The 23,053-nt window shown below is 38.5% G+C and overlaps 1 protein-coding gene and 1 long non-coding RNA gene across 2 annotated transcripts; both read right to left on the bottom strand.

Annotated features, from left to right (window-relative positions):
• Nucleotides 1–1,314: 1,314 nt before the first annotated feature.
• LOC138053900 (uncharacterized) lies at nucleotides 1,315–3,605 on the bottom strand. Its single transcript, XM_068900435.1, has 2 exons — nucleotides 2,684–3,605; nucleotides 1,315–2,207 (listed from the first exon to the last, which is right to left on the bottom strand). Exons 1-2 carry the CDS (start codon nucleotides 3,603–3,605, stop codon nucleotides 1,315–1,317), a joined length of 1,815 nt encoding a protein of 604 aa, XP_068756536.1.
• A 3,384-nt stretch (nucleotides 3,606–6,989) lies between these two features.
• Nucleotides 6,990–8,989, bottom strand: LOC138050503 (uncharacterized). Its single transcript, XR_011132635.1, has 2 exons — nucleotides 8,511–8,989; nucleotides 6,990–7,552 (listed from the first exon to the last, which is right to left on the bottom strand). It is a non-coding gene; the product is annotated as an uncharacterized lncRNA (long non-coding RNA).
• Nucleotides 8,990–23,053: the final 14,064 nt, after the last annotated feature.

Below are 23,053 nucleotides of genomic sequence, written 5' to 3'. Positions count from 1 at the left end.
GAAACGGACTTCTAGCAGATAAACAGAAGCGTTCCAGGAAGGGATTCCAAGAAACGAAAGACCAATTGATTGTACACAAGCTGGGCACTCTTGAAGAACTGCCGGGGAAGGTTGACAATTTGTCAATGGCTTGGGTAGTCTTCGAGGAGGCATATGACATGGTGCCACTTTCGTGGATGCTAAAAAGCCTGGAGATCATATAGAATATGATCTCTATACTAAGAAACATTGTGGTGACCTGGAAGACAGTGACTCTAGTATTTCGAAAGTTGAGAGCTGGATACAGACTGGCAAAGGATGTGAAGCCAATTAATCCCTTACTTTTCATAGACGATCTGAGGTTGAACGTGGCTATAAAAGACCAACTAGACTCGCTTATTAAGGTGGTAAATATTTCCTCTTTTTTTTTTTTTTTTTTTTTTACAATTAAATGGCATCAAAGGTAATGCATATTACTAAGAATAATATTAATAGCCATATGGATAATCCGTAAAGGAGTCCAGGTCCCCACAAAAAAAGAAAAAAACAGATCACCAATGAATATATACTAATACAAAATACGAAAATACAGTAGTAAAATCGAAATAAAATCAATAATTCAACAATGGATAACTAATTTAATGTATTGTCCAATAAATCCTTCTTAACTCCCCACTTAAAAATATTAACACTTACTGCCTTACGAATATCGTAGGGCAGAAGATTACAGGAGTCAACTATCCTGTGAAAAAAAACTATATTGGAGTGGATTTGTTCTTGCATATTTCTTTTTAAGAGATAAATCATCATATTTCCTAAATGAACAGTGATCAGCATCAGAATAAAAATCAACGTAAGAATCAATATTGATATCACTTATTCCATTGAGAGCTTTATATAAAAAAGTATCATCAACTAGAATTCTCCTATTTTTAAGTGACATCAAATTTAGTTTCTTTTAAACGGGTCTCATAATTGTCCTCAGTCTTCAAAATGAACGTGGTTGCTCTTCTTTGTACTTTTCAACTTTTTCTATGTTATTTTTGGTACAGGGTGACCATACCACACAGCAGTATTCAACATTCGATCAAACCAATGGGCAGTAGAGAGTTCTCAGAGTCTTAGTATCGTCCAGACCTCTACATGTCCTTTTAATTAACCCTAACATTCTGTTTGCTTTCGACACAATAATATCAATGTACGAGTTCCAGTTAAAATTATCAGTAGTTGTAACTCCCAAGTCTTTGAATTATTTAACTTCTTTCAAAGGAGAATTATCCAAGGAATAATTAGAGACTAAAGGTTGCCTTTTCTTTGTTAATCTTATAACTTTTTTCACTTTTTGACATTAAAAACCATGGCATTGCGAATACTCCACTGATGAAGATTATCCAGGTCCCGTTGAAAACAACATTGATCACTAGCATCATCAATGACTCTTGAAATTTTACAATCATCAGCAAAAAGCGCAATAGTATTTCCAGGGAGAACGACATCGGGTAACTCACTAATAAAAACTAAAAAAGATAACGACCCCAAAATGGAGCCCTGTGGGACACCAGACGGAACTTCTAGCCAGGTGGAGGAGACACCATCCAACACAGTTCTTTGCCAACGATTACTCAAGTACCTCTCACACCACTGTAGTAGGGAGCCAGAAATTCCAAAACCACAGAGCTTCCGCGGTAAGATTGAATGATTCACTCTGTCAAAAGCCTTGGAGAAGTCTAAGAAAGCAATATCCACCTGTCGTCCCTCGTCCAAAGCTGTGACCCATTGAGGATGAGTGAGGACCAACTGTGTCTCACATGATTTCCCCTTTACGAATCCATGCTGCCACTCCGCTAAATAAGGCGAAACATATGCATAAATAGCAGTATGCACAAGACGCTCCAAACATTTTGCTGGAATAGGTAACAGGGAAATTGATCTGTAATTTTCCACAAATTCCTTATTATTGGTCTTATGTATTGGAGTGATGTTAGCGGATTTCCACAAAGTGGGCATGACTCCTGACCTTAGAGATAGATTAAACAAATGGGACAAGGGAACCGACAATTTCTTCGCACAGATTTGTAGAATTCTGGATGGTATATTATCCACACCAGGTGATTTATGGATGTCAAACCTTCTTAGAATTCCCTGCACTTCAAATGCTGTAGTTGTAACGTTCAGTAACAAGTTTGGATTCACAACATCTGTAGTCGGGCTGTTAACATCAACTGAATCTATTGAATAAATTGAGTGGAAGAACTTATTAAAAAGTTCCACTTTGGAAGACGTGTCTGTAGAACAAACATTATCATAATAACAGTCTCTGGAATTCTCTTAGTTTTAGATTTAACGGAGTAAAATGACCAGAAATGTTTGGGATTGTCCTGAAGTTTCCCAGAGAGAGATTTAAGATAATTATCATAACTTGTATTAATAAGTCTCTTTGTTTTCTTTCTCAGCTCCTTGAATTTTAAGAATATGATAAACCATTAGATTTGAGTTGCTTCCATAATTTCCTCTTCTTCCTAATTAGTTTCATTATATCGTTACAAATCCAGGGAGGCCTAGAGCGTCGCTTGAGTGTTATCTGTGGTATATGTTGATTGACAGCAGCAAAACAGAAGATCCTGAAACTTTATCAGACCTGTATCAATACAGTTATCGCATGTAACTAGATTCCAGGAAATAGATTGTAAGGTCTCCTGCAAACCTTTAAAATCAACCTTTTTGTAGCAATATACCTTTCCCTGAATATTCTTAGGCCTTCTCATCTCAGCATGAAACTTAAAGGTAATTGAATGATGGTCTGAGTCAAATGCACGCGGATGCACCACTACATCCTCAACCAGGATGTCATTATTGGTTAGGACCAGATCCAAAATATTGCCAGAAGGTCCAGAATTTCTTAGATCTCGAGTTGCATGGAGGTTCTTTTGTACCAAAAAGAAATCATCCAGAATATTACAAAGATCCTCAGTTTCAGGGTCTGGCTTCGTAGGGCATCCAAGATTCCAATCAATATGTGGAAAATTAAAGTCACCAGTTACAACAAGATTTGAAAGACCTGTTCTTGAATATTTAACCAAAAACTCTCTTAATTGTGACAAAAATAACTCATCTGCGTCCGGTAGTCTATAAAATGCAGAAAGGAGTACACAAATAGTAGGGTTTGGACGAATTTCAAGAGCTATCATTTCTAACTTAACTTCCAGGTCAGACCTGTGAATACAAGAAATATGATTCCTGACAGCTATGAGCACTCCACCACCCCGTCTATTACATCTATCCTTCCGAAAAATATTATAGCCTTCAAGCTTGAGTTCAAAGTCCTGATATTTACGATCCAGCCATGTCTCAACTATAACAACAACATCAAACGAATCCATAAATAGCAATGCTTGTAGGTCAAAAACTTTGTTCCGTATACTTCTGGCATTTAAAAATAAAACTTTGGTAAAAATATATCGCACACAGTCAGTAGAACCTGAAAGCGACGACTGTAAACTGGCATTGATATCTCCCGTAGTAGATTCCTCGAGGAACGTATCGGCGAAGTTAAAGAGAAAAGTACAATTGGAACAGTACCAAGTTTCATCGGAGGAACCCAAATCAATATATGTTCTGATATCCATGTTGATACACTTGATATGGTGTCATCTACAACAGCCGTCAGAGAGACCTCCTTTTTGATTTGAGCGAACAGAATTAGAGCAAACTCCACACGGATGCTTCCACGTGGACTGCTTTCTTCTAACATGAGTAATGTTGTCGTGTGCAGTACTGCCATAACCAGGATTCGGATGAATATCCCCACATAACAATAAGTTATCCAGTTGGAATGAGGCAGATGAATTGTTATAATACCTAATTTTACGAAAGAAGAAATGCCTCTTACGCTTATGTAACAAACAAATGACAAAAATATAGTACAAAAGTGGGACTTCAGTACAATGTAAAAGCTCGCCAACAGTCCCAAAAGAAGTGTCACTAAATATCGGGGGGCATATTGCAATGTTGGATGAAACACTAACGCACCAAAAAGTCGAAAATAATAGAAAATGGAGAGAGCGAGCTAAAGCACGTCCAGCTCTCATGCTGACCGCTGACTTGTAATATCTTGAGATATTAAAATGCCATTTGGGCTAGACTAGTGTGCTGTCCTAGAAATAAGAAGAGCAGGACAGGCCGGCAGCTGCAGAATATACCTATCAGACCACCAGAATATTAGAGACGTGAAAGAGGAAGGCTATAAATACCTTGACATTTTATAGTTGACGTTTCACATCGATCAAACATAATGATGATAAGATCTATAAGACACCAATGTGTCGTAATTTGTACGGAGACTCCACTGAAACAGTACGGCATTGTAAATTCACTCAAACCAGGATATCACCAGGACTGAGCTTCTACATTTGAGCTATTACCCGCACTTCAAATATGTGGGAACAAATGAGCCCAACGAATTGACCTGTGTGGCTTCATAGCTCAGTTGGAAGAGCACTGCACCAGCATCACAGAGGTCATTGACTGGAATACCGTTGAAGCCACCCGAATGTTTCAGGTGTCCATAAGAGACAACTGCTTAAATCGTCCAGACAAGTGCTAGAATCACTTCTTCATTTCGGCTATATGTTACAGGCTGAAATTAAATTCAGGTTAAAATGATTCCAGCTTAGGTCATTTTATGTTAAGCTAGGTTTAAATTGAAAGTGCTAAACAGCAAGAAAAATCCATCATTTATTAGCAAGTACTTGTATATGTTGTTGGTCAAATCCGGTCTCAGGATGAAGCCGTTTTTCCCTAGGTTAAAAAAGGTGATCTTCATTTTACCTAGGTTGAATATGCACTTCGCCTAGTTACCTCCCCAAAAGGAACTGAAAACACTTATAACTTTTCTCAAGCTTTGTCTTACGCACCTCAACACATCTTCTCAATGTTTCGTATTATCTTATCACTTTCTTCATTCATACACTTATGAACGTTACAATATAGTAAGGAATAAAGATCTGTACTGTGTACTTGCCGGTACACGAACTCGGACCCTCCAGATCTGTAGTCTTCACCATTACACTAAAACGACAAACATGCTCAACCCTATAAAGTTCTCTTCATTGTTTACTTTTGAATAATAAGTCAATTGATTTCCATGTATGTTAACCAAAATTAAGCCTAAGTTGACCTTAAAAAATCTTTTGCACTGCAGATTGTAATATATTTTTCTTTGACCAACATTGTCACCCTTTTATAAACTTAGTTTTTATCTTCTTTCACTGTTTGCAGCATTTCTTGACTTTGGCGGGAAGATTAATTGCTGCGCTGGGTTGAACTTTTGTGCTACCAATAAATTCGACTTTTTTGTCTTCTCCTTCTGTGTGAAAAGTTCTTTTCTTTAATTAAACTGCAAATGTTTGCCTGTTCAAGTAGATCCTGAGTCGATCAGTGGATTCCTTGGTTCACCGTGAATATATCTCATGTTGTGTTTATGGGAAAGTCAGAAAACTTATTTTTGCGCGGTACTTTAAGTAAATGTGCTTCTGAGAGTGTTCTATGTAATTCCTTTTTCGGAACAACATTTTGTTGTCACTGTTGACGATCAGGAGCACATTCCTTACAGGCAATTTTCGCTCTTGTTTGACTGGAGAGATCTGGGCATTTTCACTGTTCTTCAGATAAATTTAACCATCCTTTAGCTTCTGCGTAACAGTCGCCAACAATAAATGATGTTGTTTTGCTATTTATATATTTTGTGGGGTGTTTACGGCTCGTTCACCATTTCCTTAAAGTGCCTATAAACCCGAATTTTTTGTTTTGCTTCGAGAAATCTTTGTATCGCTCTGAGCAAAATGGCGCAAAAATTTTTGCTTTTGGTTAAAACCGGTTTTTTTTCGAATTTTCGAAGTGGCGGAGACGCGAGATTCGAAAACCCATTACCGAGCTGGTGAGCTTGCCGAAAGGGAATGGGTCGAGTGTAATTCGTGACGTAAAACCCGGACTGTAAGTTTCGCAAGTTGTGACTTCCATCAGAGGTGAAGCCATGCCTGAGAAATGTGTTGTTTTCGGTTGTAGCAATGTTCGAAGCAAAGAGAAAGGGATACTGCTTCATCCCATACCGTTTTACGGTAAAAGTGAAAGCGAAAAGCAAAAGCGAAGGAAGAAGTACAACTCTAGCCACTCTTCGTCCGCTAGGGGATCGTCAGCATATGCCTCGTGCGTGTCTTCCTCATCGCTGGCCGCAAAGCTCGAGTTTGGCGAACCTTCAACTTCCAGCTCGTAATCTTCCATTTCTGAAACTTCCGTATCTGAACCGGAGGACAGAATGAAGTCGTTCGAAGCCATTTCTTGATTAACACGTACGCTGGTTACGAACGTCAGCCGAACAGAAATTGTTTTCACCGGCACGCAGGGAAAACTACAAAACTACGCGTCTCCTCTGTTGATTTGCCTGATGCTAATGTCCGGGAATTACGTCACTAGGCCCAGTCTCCCTTTTACCCGGTCGCGGGCAGAGAACACCGCACTTTAAAAATTCGTAAAAAATTCCGGTTTTAACCAAAAACAGAAATTTTTGCGCCATTTTGCTCAGAGCGATACAAAGATTTCTCGAAGCAAGAAAAAAATTTCGGGTTTATAGGCACTTTAACTTAAAGAACTCAGAGTTCACACAAACACTGCCGTTGGCAGTTCCATCGGTAAACATAACGGGTGATAAGCTATAAGTCTCACATTGTGTCATTTACGCATGTGCAAAAATGTAGCTACCGCAGAGGCTTGGAAATAGCTTAGACTCCTTGGTAGAAAAAAACGGACGGCAGTTTTGAACCCGATGGCGTAGCGGTAACTGAAGAGGACGATCACAATTGTACGTGGGGAGTGGTTGGAATCTCAGGAGTGGCATGGAAGGTTTGAGAGGAAAGAGATGCTGGGTGACTGGTAACGATTGTGAGTAGCAACAGAGGACTAGGTACATGAGGGACATGAGGAGAAAGCAGAGAAAAGAAGATTTGCAAGAATGATTTCGCTTTTTCCTTTCTTTTTTTATTTCCTTTCTATTTATTGCTTTCTTTCTTAACCCCCCTAAAAATCCAAGCCCCGTTTTTTTTATTACATCCCGGAAGAAAAGGGCAGGGCAAACCCTTTTTTAGACAGTTGATAATAAACTGGTTTGAAACATTTTAGCCTAGGTAAATAGTTTAAGATAAATTATATATTGAAATCACTTTAACCTAGCTGAATTTAGTTTAACCTGTAACATGACATTTCTTTCGTTTATCGTTTGGTTTCGTGTTCCTGTAAGAGTTGTATGTTACCGAACACTATTATGGTACTTAGTTCCGTCCGGTAAGCTGTCAGGTAAGTCGCAAATTATATTATTGCTTCTCTTGTGAAGGTCCATTTGGTGGTTGCTTTTTGTGACGTAAGGTTTTAGAGATGGTAGTCTGTAAGCAGCGCTCCACATTGATGTGGTGTGTCGTTTTCACGTATAACAAATCAGTCCTGGAAATGTATACTTTGCCGCTGTCCTCAATCTCCATGGTACATGGAATTTCTGGGTTCTGACTGTTTATGGCATCACGCCCTGAAAAAAAGTGGCGAATTTAAAGAAAAAAGTGTCAAAAGCCAACTAGTGCAGGTAGGGGGTGAAGAGAAAGATATGGGATGCTGTTCAGGGTGAAGGCACGTAAGCGATGTGTGTTAAATACCATCAAGTGTCCCCTTAATCCTAACACAAAGAAACTGAAGTGTCCGTCTGACCGACTCCTGACCTAACTCCTTACGTAAAAATAAACAGTTAAGATAACCCTGAAAACCATCGTAACCTCAAATGCAAATACCCCCTTACCCCCTCAGTTTCATTAGAGCAACAGCAAAAAAGCCTTATCTGGCCAACGAAAACAAATTCAAACATTGCCTCAAACATTGCAAAAAGTGCTTTAGTTGTAGCGTCGGGAGGTCGGATATGCCCGACGAAAACGACAACAATGACGGCAAAACTCTCTGATAATTATAATGTGCGCTGTTGGCTTAACAGGCGACATCATGTGATTGTTGGAATATGTCAGAATCTGTCAACACGGCAGGTTTTTTTTTTTTTTTTTTGCGGTTTTATCGTAAAATCACCCAAAAAAAAAAAAAAAAAACCTAGGCCACCATGATATATTAACCCTTTAAGTATAAGAATCCGTTCTATTATGTTAAAGAAATTGCATTTTTACGTCCAGAAAAGACGATTTTAGTCATTCTATCGCCCCCGAAACATCCATTTTCTTTACTATTTTGACGCTTTTATTGCGCATTCACGCTTGAATAGTCCGCTGCAATGGCTCATTGATATGCGTAAATGTCGCACCATTTCTCCCGATGAAATAGCAAGGCAGCGAGGCATGAAAAATAACAAAAAAGTAAGAGGGAAACTAACCGTGGTCATTTAAAAGTGTTTAGCTTTTGTAATTTTGTCTCCTTTGGCAGCGATTAGTGAAAATGGTTGCCTAACCCACTTCAGCGTAAAAGCATCACAAAAGGTAAACCTTACTCACCTTCCGGCTAATAGCTTCATATGGCTTCCGCACTTCTGTCGCCGTTCTCTTCGCCTTTGTATTTCTCTTTCTCGTTGTTCATGATCATAGCTTTTTTGTCGCATACATGCTCTATTCCTTGCCTTTCCCACCTCGAGGCGTTCTTCTTTGTAATTTTCTCTGTTCATCCTCTCCTTACTTCCTGCAGCCTCATGGCGTTCTCTACTTCTTTTCTCTTCTTCTCCTTACTCGGCTTCTCTCAGCCTCGCTGCTTTCTTCGTTGAAATTTCACCTTCTCTCTCCAGCCCTAAGCCGCTTTCTTTGTCGATCTTCTTCGTTTCCTCTTTGTCGGTGAAGACTGCACTTTGTTCTTGGCTCAAACAATGTCTTCTGCACCTTGGGTTTCTTCTCCTATTCCACGCGTGTTTTGTTTTATTCGAATGGGTTTAATCGTTTCGCTAAATTTGAGTTTAATATTTAATGCCTTCGCGAGACTCCCCTCCCTTTCCTTCTTAGTCTTCCACCCCCACCCCCAGAGTCTGTTCAGACTGACGGACGGACGCTTGGTTAATCACGTGAGAACCAAACGAAGTCCAGTCTTTGCCGACTGGACCCCCGCTAAAAACACCTCAACGCCATTTTTTCATATTTAGGTGAATGTCAATGAAATGTTCCCATAAAGAATTCAGCTGCCACCAAGAGAACAGGAGTATCGTCAGTTGAAATAAACAAACTTGGTGAAACGAAGGCTTAAACTTTCGCCTGTCTAGTGACAAACAAACCGCTTTTTTTTTTTTTGAAACAAGAAGTAAAAGAAACGTTTTTGATCGCAGAAGCCTTTTAAATATTACGTGAGGCAGAACAATTTGGTTTATTCAAAAGCACTATTGACTGCCCCTTAAACCGGAGGTCCTCCTCAGTAAGGAGGAAAACGGAATCAGCATCTACCAGCAGCGTTTTGCATAGGATTGAGTTTATAAGAGGAAAAAAAAATATATATATATATATAGCTACTACCTCGCCCGCAAGTAAAATTCTTCAACATGATAATCACCTACACTAAAGCTCTGGCTACTCTGGTTATTATCCACGTCATGATAAATCACTTACCCATAATATAATATAAAAAGAGCAAAAACAAAAATCAACAAAACACGATGATGTGAAGTATAACGAAATGATATTACTTTAAATTCCAATGTATTGCGTTTCGTTTACAACACATCATTTCTAGCTGACCGAAAGTTTCCCGCAATAATGAAAATTTGAACTCGAATATACACAGAGACTGAATATCTCTTACGGAGACAGTAAATTGTTCCGTTCCTTTTAATTTCTTCTCTAACCATTGATTTGATCTGGTTGTTATGCTAAGGTCTAGTTTGTTTATTCATCAAGGGAAGATGAGATGGAGACAAATATAACGAGTGGTATGCATTGCTAACATCACTCCACTATTTATAACTTTAGCTCGAAGATATTTTTTAACCGAATTTGGACAAAAAGAGGTAAAAATAATCCCGGAGAGAATGGGCAAAGTAGAGCTCTTTACATCACTGAAAAGTATAACACTGAAGTATCAGTAAGCAAACGAAAAACTTTAATTGTTCTGTTCAATTTACTGTAGACGTATATTACGTGAGCTGAAAAATAAAATTGTGTTTACCAGTATCTTAATTATATTGTCACAGCTATTTTGAGCACTGGTTGAATGTGACTCTTAACATACAGGAAGTCTATGCAGAAAGGCCTGCCTCAAGAAAATTGTCTTTTGGTGTTTGACACTTTTTGTTTTTCAATTCTTTCTTTTACTAAAAAGAGGCGTTGCACATTTAAGTTGCTGAAATTCTAAGAATTTACTGAAATGATCGCCTCTGGTTCGCACTTTGCACACCAATATTTTAGAATAATGAGAGGAAACGAAGAAATGCAAGATATTCTACAAAATATAAACACGAACTTGAGTTTCAAATGGACTTATGGAATCTCTATAAGGAAAAAAAAGGCAGTTTAATACTCAGTTTAACAAACTGATGTCAGTTTAATCTTTCCATATGTCTGTCCTGTTATTGATCATGAATTTCGTCATAATATTGTCAAAGTAGCTGTCTATCCACGAGGAGATAGCCGAGTGGATCCGCAGACTACTTTGACAATGTTACGACGAAATTCATTGTCAATAACAGGGCAGACGCATGAAAAGATAATACTGACATCAGTTTGTTTTTTACAATAACAAAAAGGCAGAGAGGTCAAAATTAAATCAAAACACGAGAAGAACGCGAGACAAAAATGCGAGAAACTTCAATTTTATTCAATCTGGCGCCACCTATTAAATTCATAACTTGCCTCGCTTTCTTATTGGCTATTGGAAAAACGGAAACTTTCTATTAATGTGTCGGCCCGCTTATTGACAATAGAAATTAGCCAATGAGCGCGCGAGAATTTTGCCTTAATGGTAAAAATCTTTTTTGAGCTACATTTCACTCGGCATGGCCTCCGATCTCAATGATATGATACCGATTGTAGTTGCTTAGCAACTGGGAAAGACAACTTGAGACAAGAAACCTTAAGGAGGATTTGAGCCTACGAACCAGTAAGGGCTTGCTTTCACTGGCACATAAGCGCAAGCATAGAAGCAATAAACCTGAAAGCAAGTAAGAACACAACGTAAGTATAAGGACATACTCAGGTGCAGTAGTAACGACATTCTCGATACCAACTTTACTCACCTTCAATCAAAATGGCAGATGAAGATCCGCCATTTTATTTGTGGATAGCGATGATTGGTTGACCGCATTGCTCTTGTGATTGCGCTTATTTCATCCTCGTTCGAACTGCGACATAAGTATAACGTAAGCATAAGAAAAAAAAAGGAACAATGCTCTTTCTTCTTCAGTACTGAATATGAAAACCTTGTGCGTTGCATAGTTTAGTGTCGTTGGAAATGTAAGGAGTGGAGGGTTTGATCACGGCGGACACGGCGATGTACCAGTCGAAACAAAAAGTAAAGGAAACACAAGGCCATAACGATAACGTTTGTTAGGCTTGAATAACGTAATGAATAGCGATTGATTTTGCACGGTTTAATGTCAATGCTTTACTTAGATGTCCTTTATCTGGAATTTGTAATCGCGGGTGCAGGATTTATTGATCAAATGAACAGTAAGAAACAAGAGTTGTTAAAATATGATATTATAAAGGAACTGAAATGGTGGTGTATTGTAATGGACCATGGGTAAGATTTTTTGGGAAATGTATCCATGCGAGAAATTTTGGCTTTGACGTCAGCGTACGCCCCTGCATACAGACTTTCGGGATGGAGGTGCTGAGACAGGACAGCCTGTGGGGACGGGAGTGTTCATACAATTTTTCTTGGCGGGAAATTGCATCGCAGCGTTGTATTTGGCAACCCGCGTTTCTCTGGCGGGAAATCATAATATATAAATTTAGCCAAGCCTAAAAGCGGAGCTCCCTGGTTATTTATTCTTATTGTCTGTAGGGTTAGTGAAAATATAAGGTCTCGAATTGTCCTTGTTTTGATGTTTCTGTTGCTGCTATAATAATTAAAGCGTTTTCTTGAACCGCATAAGTTTTACAAGAAAACAAACACACTCTCAGCGAGCGAATGGAAAAGGGAAAAAAGTCATTTCAGAGTCAACTGTCAATAGCCAGCGATTAGGAATCACGCTAAATTAAAATTAGAAGCCATAAAAATAAAATAAAAATAAAAAACTTTGTCAGTTCAAGGTCAAAGAAGAGTTTTACTGATGTACTTTATTTCATTTTATCTCTGAAAACGAAATCATTCACATATTGATGTATTTCATTGAAACAGGCCAAGGTTGGCTTGGTTTAAGAATTGAAATACGGAAATGCAACCAAGAAAGGAAGAACTTCAAACAAGATCCGCTCCAACACTGAAATAACGTTTAGGTACTTTAAACAAACTTCTCAAAACACCAGCTAGTGAGATTTCCCCCTAATTTTACGAGAACTCATAGCGATTACGTGTTTATAACATAAGGGCATTTTCTTGCCACTGTCGAGGCACAACGAAAACCAGTTGGGCAAACGGATTAAAAAAGCACTTGTTCGCTCGCATTTTAGAGCAAAACAAACAAACAAATCATTTTTTTCTTTATCTCTAAAAGAGTACAGATAATTGTTATTTAATTCCAGTTGACAATAAAAATTCGATTTTCATTCCTGAACAAAGGAAGAACCGATTAAACCACCTTTTGAAAAAACGCATCCACTTTGATTAAATAACGCATCCGGTAAAATAACAAACGGTTTAGTGCCCAAGGAAGGAATTTGTGTGCAAAGTATGAGCTATTACTGGTATTCTGTTTAGTTGTTGTCGTTCTCTTTCGCTCAGTCCTTTCGTTTCTGTTCTAGACATAGGTCCTCCGGCATCATGTAACCTTATCAGAGCTTCTAAAGATATGCCAAAAATTGCAATACACAAAAAAAAGTGGCTCTAAGCAAATTAAAAATAAACATTCAGCTTTAAGTTTACATCCCGCTGATGCTTTACTTGAATAGCTGCGTAGCCGCCAGTGTGGACCACAGATATCATGATATGTCAAACTGGATTGAAACCAGCGAAAAATGCACAAAGAAGACATCTTCCAAACCGTTTTCCACCTGAACACGAAAAGCGTTGACTGTGTAAGAACTTTCGTTGATATATAGTATGGCCGTGTAGCCGCGTCGAGCCATAGAAAGCGCGCGAAAATATGAAGCCTCGCTTATGTTCAGGTAAGTTAACCTAGGTTGAGCCTGCAATCCAATCGAAGACCAGTACCTTGTCAGCGCAGCGGTCAACTTAAAAAAAAAAAAAAAAAAAACCGGCTGACCTCAGTGAGCTTAAGCTTGAGCCCGCGATATGGTCACGTAATACTGGTCAGCTGATACTTTGTTTTGAAAGTATTTCGATTGGATTGCAGGCTCAACCCAGGTTAACTTACCTAAACATAAGGGAGGCTTCAATTTTCGCTCGCTTTCTGTGGTTCGACGGGACTATACGGCTATACTACGTCAACTATAGTTCTTGATAAGGTTACATGATGCCTGGATGACCTATGACTAGAACAGAAACGAAAGGTGAGCGAAAGAGAACGAGAACGACAAAACAGAATACCAGTAATAGCTCATACTTAGTGAAAGAAGTTACTCCACAAATTCCTTCCTTGGGCACTGAACCATTTTTTATTTTCAAAAAGTGGTTTAATCGGTTTTTCCTTTGTTCAGGAATGAAAATAGGCTTTGGTAGATTGTGCTAGCATAATTTTAAGCATAACAGAGAAAAAACGAGCATTATTTTAAGCCTTTATTTCAGTTTAGCACTGCAAGCATAATCCGAGCTTTTATGAGTTGAAAACAAACAAAAAAAAAACTCATCATAGACCGAATGCATAAATGGCGGCCAAAAAATTATTCTTTGGTTTATGTGCTAATTAGACTCACTAGACTCGCTCTCAAGCAACATTTCTTTTGTATTTTGTCCATGCAAACGAGGCTAATGAGGCTAATTAGCACATAAACGAAATCATATTTTTTTTGGCCTCCATTTATGCATTCGCTCTATAGTTCTAGAATAATTCAGTTTGTGTTTTATTTCTGTATTGTTTTTGGAAAATGTTGAGGTATGTGCTAAGGCCCATGGTCAAATACATGTATGGTCTGGCAGACCAGGTTTTCCTGTGCACAACTCTCCTCAAGCCACCACGCTTATGGCTCGGCGGCTTGGCCCCTCAGGCCACAGATCAAAGATGGCGTCGTCCTCGAGTTCACCTACTTCCAGCACTTCCAGCGACCAACAATCTGATAACCTACCCCATTGGTCTTCTGCAGTTATGAAGGTTCTGCTGGTGCAGCCCTCGTCTTCCGCCGCTGAACGAGTATTCTCTATTCTTAACTCATCGTTTAACGATTCACAAGAGCATGTTCTCGTGGACTATTTACAGGCTTGCGTAATACTTCAGTACAATAACCGATAACACAGAGATTAACAACATGCATAGTTGTCTTTGTACTGAGCTGAGGGCTCTGCTTGGATGGCTTCTAAAACAAATATGCGGGCTAAAACTTACTGACCCGCATCCAGAACCCAGAAACGGTTGATTTTGATAGCATTTGTTAATCTCCCATTTCAGGGGCACCCAACGACCAATTTGTTGTGAAATGTATTATTATACCCCAGTTAATGAAAATAAATGTTATTAAGGCATTTTCAGGTGTTTTTCAGTGTTGCTGGGAAATCACATCATTTCTTTTTCCCAGCAAGACACACAAGAAATTTCCCAGCCAGCTAGATAAAATTGGTTGGTTTCCTAGCCAGCTGATCAAATTTATTTCCCAGCCAGGAATTCCGCGCACTTTCAAATCTTTCGATCCAAAACGACCTAACAAAAGCGACAAAACCGGGACAAAACAGGTTTTTTTTCCGCAAGTGCAATCACTCTGACCAGCCGTCGTATGCCTGTGACTACTCTCTGGGAGAGGGAAGGGGTTCTTTCTTTTTTCTTTTTTTTTTTTTTTTAGTCGTCCTCAGTCTTCAGAGTTTCTACAACCAGCTCGGGTTGAAATGCTAGAAAAAGTCAGTAATTCCCAGGAAAAGCCTCTATCAATAATAAATTTCCCACTCAGCTCATCGAAACACCTGCATTTTTGCCAGCCAGCAAGATTCCTCTAGGGAACAGATAATGTGAGGAACAGATTCGTTGGGTGCGCCTGTCATTTGGCTTTTTGAGGTGCGCACATGCGTTTTTGCGATGCTAAAGACTGTAAGACTGGAAGGTGGAGTATATGAATATTCATTAAAGTCAGAATTGATAGAGTTAAGCTACTGGTGATCTTTATTTTACTCAAGATCAAAGTAGCATAATTTCGGTGACAGAGAGCATAATTTTCAGAAAGTAGCATAATTTTAGGTTTCAAGGTTTCAAGCGTAATTTCTAAAAAATATGAGCATTGCTAAAAACATAATATGCTTTTTTTTCGGGCACAATCTACCAAAGGCTAAATGAAAATCGAATTTTTATTGTCAACTGGATTTAAATAACAATTATCTGTACCCTTTTGGACATAAAAAAAAGTTCATTTGTTTGTTTGTTTTCCTTTAAAATGTGAGCGAACAAGTACTTTTTAATCCGTTTGCCCGACTGGTTTTGGATGTGCCTCGACAGTGACAAGAAAATGTTGCTGTTATGTTATAAACAAGTAATCGCAATGAGTCCTCGTGAAATTAGAAACAGGAGCTCCGCTATCAGGGTTAGCTAAATCTATACAGCGTTTTTACGTGACGTCACGAGCTTTGGACAGATACTTGAAATTGAGGCTGTGCCATATTGGTGGTTCACGTGAGTCATACATTGTGAGGAAAGATACGGAAATGTTCATAGTGAGCTCACTTTTAGCGAGATAATCTCTCGTAAAGTAATTTATCTGATGCTCTCAAAGTCGTAGAATCCGATTGGCGTTTTAGCTTGCTTGAAACCTCAATACTTACAGGAAAAAAACAAGGTTGAAATTAGAATGACTGATCAGCCCGTGAAACTTGGAGATTATTATATTCTTGATTCAAAAGTCAGGGAACGATACAGAGAAAAGCTTTCTCATATCGGAATTGATCCATTTATAATTCCGACAAGAACTTTGATCCAGAATATTTACCACCGGTAGAATAAGTCTATTTAGTATCGTATTTGGTGCTTGAAACAAGTCATTAAAACAGTTCACAGCCTTTCGCAGTCTTCAAGCCTAAAATCACATAGCCTGCGAGCAGGCTCACTTGTAAACGCGAGCCGGCGAAGGCGGCGAGAAGAATGAGTTGAGGAAAAGTGTCACTTTTCCTCGCCCCATTCCTCTCGCCGGCTTCGCCGGCTCGCATTTTCCGTGCCTACAAGTGAGCCTGCTCGCAGGCTAACAATCACATGGTTTCAGGCTTCATTCAAAATGTCGTTGCCGAAAAGTTTGTTGTTTGTTGTAAAAAGTTCGCCATTCACAGAAACTTAACAATCCGTTGGTTTCTTTGTGGATAATAACAGAACGTAATCCAACGGTACAAAGAGCGCGTTGCCGCGGCTGCATGGCTGGGCAAGGTAGTGTCTTGTTTTATCGCAGTCAGACCTTCAACAGAGTATGAAGTAAACTGGCGTGCATCAAGTTAAAATTCGCATGGATTATGGCATCTTACGTCATCTTCTAGAGTAGAAAATATTAATTTCACATCAGGCAGGAAGCAAAGCAAGATAACCCTGATATCGCACCTCCGTCGCCTGGTGAATTGCGTGATTTTTATAATATGCTGAACTCCTGCAATACCAAACCAGTGCTGTTAAATTTAATTCCTCCTTACTTGGCCAGAAATCTCGGAAACGCACGCTTAGTTGATACAGCCCACGAGACCAAAAACAAGTCACACAACACTTTACTAGGAAAACAGATTTAAAATGCCGCTTACTTCCTTAAAGGGGCTAGGTCACGCTATTTTAGGTAATTTTGTTTAATTTTGTTAATTATGAGCTCTTAACGTCAAATTGGCAGAGCAAGAGTCTTTCATTTGCAAAATCACGGCCACATAACAACTGAGAATGATTTTCCAGCTGTGTAAATGACATTTTGATATAGACTGATATAAATTTGAAAAAAGGTGGGCCGACGTTTTTCAAATTTACCCAAACTCAATCCATTTGAATCCTCTCCAGTTTTGTCCATCCATGTCTCTTCTTGGCTTCCCTGTGTTTTGTTAGAGTTCTTCTATAGTTTTGAACAGTTATTTTGATATTTTAGTTAATTCTATGACCATTCGATCAGTGCTGAAATTGCCTAAAATTGCGTGACCTAGCCCCTTTAATCCAATGCAAAACACAAATTGTTCACTGTCAGTCCTTTATCCCAAAACGAAATCTATAATATCCACAGAAAATCGTGGGTTTCGAAGGTGTCGTCGTTGCGGTTTTCAAGTATATCCATGGAGATAATACCGTAAAAGCAACAGTATGGCGGTGGAACGAAAATAGCTTCACCCGTTGTCGCTAAATTTTTGCCGAAACCTGAGTGTATCAACTCTGTTCCCTGCGACTTTTAATCGATAGAAGCTACAATTTCAGATCCTGTAAATCATATTTTTCGGGACTTAAAAGTCGATCTGGTTTTAGGAGCGAGTGAGTTTGGTTTCCTGGAAAAATAGGATCAAGGATTACCGGATCAAGGATAAAGGAGCAAGGATCACTAGATCCAGGATCAAGGATCAAGGATCAACGGATCAGTTCAAATTAAATCAAATAAAGGAAAGCCCTACGTGACTACGCGATTACAGTAAAAAACAACGCCTGTCTGTCAACGGCGATATTATCTTGTGTTAGGACATATCAATCACCAGAAATTCTTACGTGTTTACTACAAGAATGTTGTCATCGAAATCATCCCAGATTTTTTGAGCACTGCTGCTTTTGCGAACCATCGTTTTTTTTTTTTTTTTGTGCGGTTTTCCTGTTGAAGCTGCCGAGAAAGAGAGAATCGGCAAACGTCAAAGTCCTTTATTTTATCGGGAGTGATCAAAAGTGTGGGAATAAACTTTCTGCCTGCTGTGCTTATCGGTCTCAAAAAAACAATTTTTCCTCGTAAGTCGTCGCTAGTCGTTTTTCCGAAAGAATTTGACAATTGATTCGGAGGGATAAAATTGCATCGCCCCACTTAGTTGTTGTTTTGCCTTCAAGAGATCTAGAGATAACACGAAAATCTCAAGAACAAACATTGTAGAATTGAATCAGTTCTTAGTCTTACGTGATTCTTTTTAAATAAAGTACCTGACGACTAACGAGGAAGAATTGTTTTCTGTCACCGATAAGCACAGCAGGCAGAAAGTCTATTCCAACACTTTTCATCACTTCCGATAAAATAAAGGACTTTGGCCTTTCCCTATTCTCTGTTTCTCGACAGCTTCAACAGGGGAACTGCACAAATAAAAAAAATATAGTTTTCAAAACCAGCAGTACTTAAAAAAATCTGGGATGCTTTCGATGACGACATTCCCCTTGTAAATGACGTTTTTCTGCGCGCCACAAGAATTTCCTGTGGTTGATATGGCATAACACAAGATAACATCGCTGTTGACAAAGAGACTTTTTTTTCTTTTACTTTAATAGTGTAGTCACTCAGGGGTTTAATTGATTTGATTTATTTTGAACTGATCCTTGAGACTTGATACTTGATACTTGATACTTGATCCGGTGATCCTTGATCCTGTTTTTCCAGGAAACCAGTGAGTTTTGTGAAAGCCTCTTTCCATGATGAGGTTTTGTTTGTTATATACATACTAAGACTTTCTAGAGTACCAATATTATTTATTCACAGTTTGATTCCCCATGCCAGCGGCAACCGTGTTATATTTCCAGGGGAGTTTGTTTTGCCAGTATGGCAATCCCAGTCAGAAAATCGGAAAATGGGTAAAATTCCTTTTCTTTTTCTGTGACGGTAAAAGTCTTTCTTGTCACTCCCCTGCTAAGTGGTGTCTTTGTGCATAGAGTAGAGGATAGAAAGGGTAGTAGATTTCTCTGGTGCACACAGTAGAATATTTACCTTAAAACCTGCAATGGCGTCGAAAGTCATTGCAACGCGAATGGCGTTTTCTTGGATCTTTAAACAAAATGTACCCTTATGGAGCTCAATAATGGAAATTCAATTGGATAAACAAGACAGGCGGTGAAAAAATAATATCTGGAATCGACAAAGCGATAAGTAATGGTTTTCGACAACAATTGCCTCTTTGGTCGTCGGATGTCACAAAGTGAGGTTTGTTTCTAACTTTATTTGGCTAACACTGGTGTTCTGTACAACAATGAATGCATCTGTGTTTACTGCAATCACAGTCAGTTGTCTGGCAATTTATATTATTTTGTAAACTATTCAACTCTGCGCAGTCTTCGGGTAAAAAAAGAAATGGAAATTTGACAGTGAAGAAGTATTGAAAAGAAAACTTGTTGTCTATTTTGTGCTTCATTATTCACGGAAAAAATTCTTCAGAAAATGATATATTTTTTTTAACTGTCCGTAATTTATTTCATTGCATATGCTTTGCGACACGGATTGTGTGTCTTGTTTGCACGCACGCAATTGAAATAGGAACAGTTTTTTTGCCTCTAAAGCTTATATATTGTTTGTTTCAATAATTTTTCGCTGTAAAAGGTTTTTTCTGAGAACTCCAGCTTTTGTGAATTCATCATGTTGTGTAATTTTCGAGCTTAACGAATTTGCATACGTGGGTTGAAATGTGATACGGGAGGATTTTTGTGGTAGTGCACTGTATGCAGCACGTCCATAAGTTGAAAGCGCGCCTGGGTTTCAACAAAATGAGCCCCAAAATCAGCAAAAAGTTGTGACGCTGGTGAATAATAAAGTAGCTGCTATTTGCAAGACGATAGAATTACTTGGTGATAAATAACGTTGTCTTGGAGAGTAATTTTTTGGCTTTGCAGAGACAGTGTTCAACCTCAAGAGTTGGGCGATCGTGATCTTTGTGTTGAATTCGCACATTTCTTGTCAAACTTTCTAACACTTGAAAGAAAAAGAAAACTAAAAAAAACAAAAACCCGGTATCTTGCCTACATTAGACACAGATGTTTCATTGTAACTGCGGTAACTGAATCACGGCGCCCGCGGAATTACTTTCGATTTTGCGATTTACTTGTGCAGCCAAAAGTACAATAACAAAATTGAACGTAGCAAAAATCTCCCAAAATGTTTTTGGCTGATGGTAAGTTTTATATTCGCGGTTCAAATTTAATGTTGTTTTCATGTCGTAAATTTTGTTGCTGATGGCAAAATATTTTATTCTAAATCGACCTTCTTGAAGACTTTCTTCTGCTCTTCCTAAAAACTGTGTATCAATATGGATTTACTTTTGCATCAATATTTGTTTTGCATAAAGCAAGCTAACAAAATCTGTACCTTGCTTAGTGCACATTTTTGAACATTATAAAGTGTTTTTTTTAGGTCACCCATCTAGACACTAATCCCCGCCTGACAAACATTAACTTCATTGAACTTTTGTATTACAAAGCTTTCAAACGCTCAGAGTGCAGGCTTAAACTTGTGGTGAAAAGAAAGTAAAAATAATCAACATGTCAGCCTAGAAGCCGATTCCCTTTTATTTTATTCAATCTTTCTGGGTTAAGAACTTTGCTAGTAACCACATGTCTTCTCAGCAGGCTATTTAACTAAGACTTCTATCATGGCACTACAATATGATATACAATACGAAAACAATATCGTGTACTGTTAGAGCTACTTATTATGCAAGGACAACTTGAATCGCCTAAAAGACAAAACGCAGCTCTGTTGACAATATGAAGAAAAAAAAAAAAAGCGTTGTGTTGCTGCACTACCACACGTACGCAATGCGTGCCTATCTTTTCTAAAGATGACAGGAATTTTTCCTTTCTGAAAAATGTTCAATAGGCTGGTAGCCACGTTTTCAACCTCAGAAAAAAAGATCTGTTTCTTCGTATGAACGTGTGAGCCAAAGGGCCTCTGCGGGCACGACTTCTGGGTGACCTCTCAAAGTGTCTTAATGACAACAAGCAACAAGGGCCAATTTGTATCCGCATAAATCAGCGGCCATTTTGGAATAAGGTGTATGATTTTGGCACAGAAAAATATCAAATTTTGATTTAATTGCTCTCCCGAGACTCCTTGAAACTAGGGACTTTAAGATCTACGACGACGACGGTCGACGAAAACGTCACCTCAAAATATAGCTTGGCTCTATCATAAGTCTTTCGGGATTATTCAGTCTCGTTCACGTCCTACAATATGGGCGAAGTAACCTAAAAAAAAACTGGTACGAGCGCTTTCAGAGTGAAAACAGAGAATGAAAGGTTCTGTGTTGCTTGCTTACGTTGTCGTCAAAACCTCAAGTTTGGTGATTTCACGTCGCAAACAAACAAACTTGCTAACATCCGTGCTGCACGTGCAGCTCGATTATTTATGCTCTTTTAACCAATGATATTATTGTTTTGTGGCGTTGTCGCAGTCGTAGCCGTCGTCGTTTCTTAAACTCCCTACTTTACAAATATACTGTAGGTTGTGGATGTGAATCGCTCAACGAAGACTAATTAATCTCCTGCTTGAACTCTTGTTTATTGTTCATTATTTAACAACTATTGGATGAGGTTGAGCATGTTAGCGATAATTATCAAGGCCAAAGCTTGTGTTATCTGCCCAAGCCGAAGGCTGAGGCGGATAACGCAAACTGAGGCCTTGATAATTATCGCTAACATGCGAAAACCGAATTCAATAATTGTTTTATTATTCATATTCCTGAGCTGAGCTGCGCCACGAGAAAACTGATCAAACTGCTGGTTAGTGTGTTAGGTGACGTCACTTCTGCATGCATAAAACTATTGTCTGTAGGTATGACGTCAATTCTACATATATAAAATCTATTGTTTGTAGGTATGACGTAAGAGAAACAGAGCAAGCAAGAATTAGCTGCGTGCTTATAGCCAATCAAAATCGAGCTGGTGACACCAATGTATAATAATATATATTGTTCATTACTTCTGTCGATCTAGTTATGTGATAATTGCACTGATCCAGTGAACATATACTTGAGTTGCAAAGTAATTATTGAAACTGTGATTGTTTTTGGAGTTTAGGCCTACCAATTGTTTTCAAAATCGGGGACAAATTGTTTGGATACCCAATAAACGATAGTCAGGTGAAAAATTTTGTAAATACTCTCAGTTTTATCAGGAATAATACACAAACACCGGTGACAAACAGAGTTCTTTTTTTTTTTTGAGTAATTAGAGTAGAGTAATTTACTCAGACTATTAATTTTCCTTAATTTTTCAAAGCACTCGTCGCATTAAATACTTCTTTCCTTACAAGCCGTGGTTTTATGTAGAGCTGCCTGTTGAGACTGCAATGATTTTTAGATCGGAAAAACTAAAATACGATTGCATGACAGGAAAACCGAGCATTATTCCTGATAAAGTCACAGGTAACCCAGGTTGACTGTGTGTGCCACATTGGTACAGTGAGCCTGGGTTGCCTGTGATAAAGTTAGATAAAAAGTTAAACGAAATTGAATCACAACCTGGACTATTTGTTTTTTTACATACCAGTTTGTGTTGATAACGCAATGATAAAGCAATAATGTTTCTATTAAATTTATACATACTTATGCACAGTCAAACATCGATTACTTTGACGTTGTCAAGAATTATTTTTCCGGTCAAAATTTGTTCCTGAAGATTAATTAAAAGAAAGAAAAATGCTACTTAAAAGCGTTGTGTCACCTTGCTCAGTCGTTACATTTATTGGGCAATAATTTTCCGACATCACTGCGATCGCGGTTTTTTTTCCTCGTTTGGTCACGACGAGGCATAATCTAGATGTTCTCTTTCCTGACACTGCAAATCGTACAGTAATTTTCTTATACGATTTTTTGTGGAAGTTTTAAGGTTCCCTTTATTTACATATCCAGCCTGGGCATCAAATGCAATATGATTGGCTCATTCCGAGCATGCGCCTGCAAGTAATACAGGACA

This window comes from Montipora capricornis, chromosome 6 (assembly GCF_036669925.1).
Source record: "Montipora capricornis isolate CH-2021 chromosome 6, ASM3666992v2, whole genome shotgun sequence".
In the NCBI taxonomy this organism is placed as follows: domain Eukaryota; kingdom Metazoa; phylum Cnidaria; class Anthozoa; order Scleractinia; family Acroporidae; genus Montipora; species Montipora capricornis.
The sequence above is the reverse complement of the archived record's forward strand: the minus strand, read 5'-3'. Positions and strand labels throughout refer to the sequence as shown.